This window comes from Cupressus sempervirens, chromosome 9 (genome assembly GCF_028749045.1).
Source record: "Cupressus sempervirens isolate cs-2001-9-10 chromosome 9, ASM2874904v1, whole genome shotgun sequence".
Classification (NCBI taxonomy): Eukaryota; Viridiplantae; Streptophyta; class Pinopsida; order Cupressales; family Cupressaceae; genus Cupressus; species Cupressus sempervirens.
Genome location: NC_143126.1, coordinates 746,899,730 through 746,905,615, shown reverse-complemented (window position 1 = coordinate 746,905,615; position 5,886 = coordinate 746,899,730). Strand labels below are relative to the sequence as shown.

Here is a 5,886-nt window from a genome sequence, read left to right as displayed (position 1 = left end):
GGCAAAATAAAATAATAATCATGGCACATTGGAATATGCATGTAACAACATTTGAGGTTGAAATTAAGGAGAGTGTTGGAATGTAATTTCTCCCTCAAATGAAATGTAAGGCATAACATAGGATTTTAGAAATTCCAAGAGGATTACCAAATATGGTTAGGTTCTAGAAGGCATTTATTTTTAGATAATTTTAGAAAAGTTTATTTGTTCTATGTCAAAATCAAAGATCTCTATAAAAGAGACACAATGTAATGTTTTTTGATTAGGTAATGAAATGATTTTATAATTTCTATATGTGCCTATAGTATGTATTTTGTGTTTAATTATCATTGTAGATCCAATCCATCCACCTCCATCAAATAAATCATGATGATAAACTTGGTTGGATTACGTACGACTAAAATTTATAAAACCTATGACAAAGTTAAAAGAATATTTGACAATTTCAGATCATGCATTGGAAATTATCTTCCCATAACCAATTCTCCGCGGTCTCTAGGAAGTCTAAATATTTGTGTTGAAGGCATACTTTCTCTAAAGTGCACCGAACCTACCGTCTATCCCATAAACAATAATAACAATAGTTGATCATACGAAACACAACGATGGAACAAACGTCTGATCACAGTGCGTTTTATTTTAATATTCAGTATGCCTAGCATATAGATTTCACATTACGAGACGTTGGAAGAGAACACAGGTCTAATCGCAGTATTTTTCTTACTATTTTTTCCTATGCATGACCATATACTATCATATCCTTACAAAATCTAGAGAGTTCGTTCCCAGCTTGTTACTGAGATAGTGGCGATTGTAGTCTGCATGTCTGTAGTTCTTGTATAACCTTGGATGATCTTCATCTATAAATTGAGGCAGTGGACCCAACTCCACATCGAAGCTTGGAGCATGAAATGTAACAATCGATAATCTCTCCTTGTTTCTGTTGGCTACTGCTCTGTGCTCTGCACTCTTGTACTTTCCATTTGTCAATACCCGCCAATATACAATTACTGATTTCAATATGGACTTAAAATTGGTTGTCTAATGTAAATTTGGATAGGCATACCTCTAGAGTGTCCCCTATGTTGATAACTAGAGCACCTTCGATTGGCTCTACAGAAACCCACTGGTTCTGATGAAGAATCTGCAAACCCACACAGCCATCATCTTGGAGCAACACAGTAAGAGCACTTCCATCAGTGTGTGCGGTTAAACCTAGAACCAGATCAGGCCTAGGGCAGGGAGGATAAAAGTTCATCCTCACCGCCTGCACACTTTCTCCAAATATCTCCACAAATATGGTGGGATTTAAACCGAGGTTCTCAGCTATTATACTCAGTAATTTCCTGCAGAGCTTGAACACCTCCGTTGAATAAGCCTCCACTGTATCACTGCAAATCACAGGATATGATTATCGTTTATTTTTCTTGGAGTGAATTAGGTCAAAGAACTAAGGGCGAAAAAGATTATAATACCTGAACCTTAGCGGCTTTGAGGGCCAAAGGTTTTGCTTGCGAAGAGAGTTGGGTATGGTTGCCAAGGCCATCATGTCACACCAGTCTAACTTCTGCTCGTCTGACAAAATGAAAGCATGGCCGTATCCCTGGATTGTGCCATGAATCATCGGATACTTTCCTTTTTCTTCAATTGGCAACTTGTAGAATTCTCGCGCCACCTTCTTTATAAGCTCCAATAGCCCCCGGTCAATTCCATGATTCAACACCTGAGAGAGAACATACGAGGATTCTTAATCACAATCAACATTTAGTGTTTCAAAACAATACTGTCATCTAGAGATCATTTTCACATCTGAGTTCACCACGTCTATGAATATAAAATGCTACACATTAAACAAAAGAATATAGTTAATATAAATATATTCTAGGTGGTAATTTTAATGGTTTAAGTGAGAAGCTCTTAAGCTAATAGTGCACAAGTCAAGCATGACGTTTCCTGTAAAAGGAAAGTGAGGTTACCCAAGAATCGACAATCATAGTATACACAACTTATGTAATTTAAAATACTTGCAAGAAATCAGATATCAGGTTTCCTGCAAATGGAAAGGGATTTAAATATGCACGTACAAACCTGAAAAAAGCCCCATTCTTTGCAAGCACTGGCAAGCCTGTCCATCTCATGCTTTCTGGTCGAATGGTGTGATGAGAATATGTTGGCCATGTCAATGAGAGGGACATGAAGACCAGGAGGGGCACTCAGTGCTGTGCATCCAATCCTCTCTTGTAGAGGTCGAATGTATCTTTCAGGTACAACTTGACGCTTCAATTTTGCAAGCTCCTGCACGTCATCAACCTTCTCAGATGTGCCCGGTTTGGGGTTTGAGCAGGCCATGATGCAAAGTGGGAATAGCGATTTGATCTAATTGCTATATTTGTTAGGCCTAATACATGGTATGAGACATGGGTGGGGAATAGTATATATAGGCCACAAGAGTGAGCGTCCCCCAACAAAGGGTATAATACTTTGATGATTTGTGACATAGAATTGTGTTCCAGCTCCGTTGCCAAAGAATCTTTGAACTATTTGTCGCTCTTCAATAGACATACAGAATAATTATTTGCTATCATAATTTGATAAGCCTATGCTACTGATCACATTTGTTTGTCATAATAATGATTTGTGGGCAATGGTTTTCTAGCTGCATTAGTTTCTATATTTTTACAATAGTGATTTGTTGTAGTACATGTGTACTAATAATCATAATTATTTCTCATAGGAGTTAACTAGACAAAATAAATTTTAAATTTGATGATAATTATCAATTAAAAAGAAATTGTAAATCTATAAATAAAAGTTAAAGTTAGAATATTTAAATATTATTATATTACATAACAGAATTTAATAATTAAACATGTAGTTCTTTATGTTGTGTTATGTCTCCCTTTTGATTATACTATAAAGCACTAAGTTTGTGGTATAAATCATGTTTGTTTATCATTAATATTTTCGAGTAATGATCTTCTAATTGCATAATTATTTGGCATTAGTGGTCTCTTGCAACACATTTATATTAGTAATTACAATTGGTAACAATAATAAGAAGCAATAGGAGTTAGCTATACAAAATAAATTTTATATTTAAATTTAAATTTAATGGTAAACCATGTAAGTCATTATGTTGTTTTTATATTTTGACGGTATATATTTTTATTTCAAGATGGTTTGGTTTACTTGAATATTCTATATGTTGTTGAAACTCAAAAACTGATATTAGATTCCAACAAGAATCTGTGGGGAAATTGTGAAGAAACTAATAAACCAAAAATTAGATAAGTCAAAAATGAAAAAAAATGCAAGACACCACATTTTTGTAGAAGCTATTATTTGAATTTTTCTAGTACAAAATAATCTTGCAAAAATACTTGAAGAAAAATAAAAATAAACTTAACTATGATGAATAATGAAAAGTTGGAAAGATTAGACAAGACAGTGATGATGATTATAATTATTTTAGTCTCTAACAATGTGATGGTCAATTTCTCAATAAGGAAAATGACAAAAGGTCTTTAAGTCATGTATCCAAGATGAGGTGAAGGAAGATTAAATAGTTTCAAATCATTTAAATAAATTTATTATATTAATTAGCTAGGTAGTTTCTATGAGAAAAAACATGGATGATGAAATCAAGGTTATCTGGGTAGATTGAAACCCTAGGCTTATGAATGAAACTAACATCTCAAGTCTTTACAACATTTCATTCTAATAAAAATAGGCTTAGTAAGATTTATGTGAAAATGAACTAGGATTCAAGTAATCGAGAAATGGCTACTTTTTTCGATGTATAGTCGCTTAGATCTGGAAAGGGGATCTAAAATGAAAATTCTAGCTAAAGACTAGAGCAAAAAATGTTTGACAATATAACTTGATCAACAATTTCTATTCATGTTTGATATGGTTTGATGGTAACTTGATGCAATGATATGTATGAATGAATTTTTTTATGTTTATACTCAAGACATCATATAGTTATTTCTCTTCAAAATCCAACCAAAAATATAATGACATGGTTAAAATAGACAGTAATGTTATTTATTTGACCTATTAAAAATCTATCTTTATATGTCATTTTCTAATGTTTAAAAATGTAAGTTTTGTTTTCTATAGGATATACAAATACACATACACAAATTGGGGAAAACAATTTTATTGTATAGGGGTTTTCCTATGTAAATCCTTTTCTTAGTGTTCTCAGCTCAACAATAGCCATTAATTGTGAAAATTAGGACATTTCAAAAAAAAAATTAGCACAACTAAATCATAATCTAATTCTTGAACCCCAATATGGGGAGACAAAAAACGCTCACTCTCATTTTTGGACCCCAATGATACTATAGAAAATCTATAAAAGCATGTTCATGTTATGATTATTGTAACATAAAAAAAAATTACTTTTTATCTATAAAGGGACATTGTGAAAAAATTATTTATAAATATAAATGCACAAAGTCCCTAGTTTAAAGGAGAATACCAATAGAAAAGAAATAGGAAAAAAAGGTCCAAGTGTAACTCTTAATATCCTAATATTATTTTTTTTTACATCAAAATGGTAGAGAGTCATACCTAGATTAAAAAAAAATTTATATAATGGTTTTATGTATACAGTAGATCATCATATACTATTTCTTAGATTCAAGTAATTTATGATCTACCACCTACTATTATATACATGATATACATTCTTTTTAAATACCAATGCTATCTCACACTAGTTTTGGGGATGAACCAATATCATATTCTTCATATAGAATTATATTTATCATACTTCTCCCAACTAATCTTCTTTATCCTATTTCCTACATGTCTTACCTAGACTATATAGTGTAAGAAACTCAAATAATTTATTATCCAAGAAGGCACATCTTAAAATCTTCTTTACCATTCAAATGGATAACCATGTATTATATGAAATTTAGAAGATAGTGGTAACACAAAATAAAAATCACTAAGAAATAATGTGAAAAAATGAATAGAAGCTTAGTGTAAATCATAAGGGAATTTTTTCTGTGATATCTAATTTTCATAAACTAGAGTTTGGTTGAACAACACTAGCTTTAGAAGCCTAGAAATATATCTAAATTGATAACCTTTGTATATAAAATAAATGGAGAATATAATAAAATTAATAGTATGAATGGGTTAATGTTATAACTATCATTTTAGTGATACTAAATTCTTATGATTTTGATTTTGTAAGCTCATGTTATGGTTAAATGATTGAAGTTGGGTCAAAAACTAAATAGAAGGGATTTGAGGGGACTTGATGAGTCATCATTTGTATGATGATATAGTCATGCCATCATTTTGATATTAGTAGTAGACTTTAATAGTATTTTATCTATATGTAGAACTACCCACTTTCCATAAAAATAGGTGCCTTTTCAAATTAGGGGCTATCGCTTTAAAGTCATCAATGTCAAAACCAATTTAGATGCTTCCATAAAAGTTTACTTGAAAGAAAATTTACACACGATGGCCCAAAAAGGCCCTACATAGCCCTCCATGTCACTTAATAATATAAAAAATGTAAAATAAATGTATAATTAAATTTGGAAAATCTACTAAACATCACTCATAAGGGTGGAACTTATCTTAATAAGTCTATGAATAGATAGATGGATGTAAGTAGTACTCAAAAATTTCCATATAGGAAAAAAAGTGTTAGAAATAAATGTAAAAACACCCAAGTAAACTCATTCAAGATAAAAACAAAATCCATTTAGAAATGAAATATCCATGCAATTGACAAGATAGTGAAAACACATAAATCAATATAACAAGTATTGATATAGGTGGAAAAATGGATGGGAAATTAGTGTAGATTGTAAAACCAACTTTTTAAAATTGTATATAATTTTCATAAACTAGAGT

The 5,886-nt window shown here is 31.4% G+C and overlaps 1 protein-coding gene across 1 annotated transcript; it reads right to left on the bottom strand.

Moving 5' to 3' along the window:
* Nucleotides 1–606: 606 nt before the first annotated feature.
* Nucleotides 607–2,388, bottom strand: LOC149540854 (protein LATERAL BRANCHING OXIDOREDUCTASE 1-like). Its single transcript, XM_089799739.1, has 4 exons — nucleotides 2,089–2,388; nucleotides 1,476–1,723; nucleotides 1,059–1,391; nucleotides 607–985 (listed from the first exon to the last, which is right to left on the bottom strand). The coding sequence occupies exons 1-4, from the start codon at nucleotides 2,347–2,349 to the stop codon at nucleotides 754–756; spliced, it is 1,074 nt and encodes a 357-aa protein (XP_089655865.1). The 5' UTR covers nucleotides 2,350–2,388; the 3' UTR covers nucleotides 607–753.
* Nucleotides 2,389–5,886: the final 3,498 nt, after the last annotated feature.

Excerpts from the sequence above, each read along its gene's own strand:
- LOC149540854 (XM_089799739.1), bottom strand. The coding sequence starts at position 2,349 with ATGGCCTGCTCAAACCCCAAACCGGGCACATCTGAGAAGGTTGATGAC. Across the intron at positions 1,724-2,088 it reads AAGAATGGGGCTTTTTTCAG|GTGTTGAATCATGGAATTGA; the intron begins GTTTGTACGTGC and ends GTTCTCTCTCAG. Across the intron at positions 986-1,058 it reads GACACTCTAGAGGTATGCCT|AAATGGAAAGTACAAGAGTG; the intron begins ATCCAAATTTAC and ends GCGGGTATTGAC.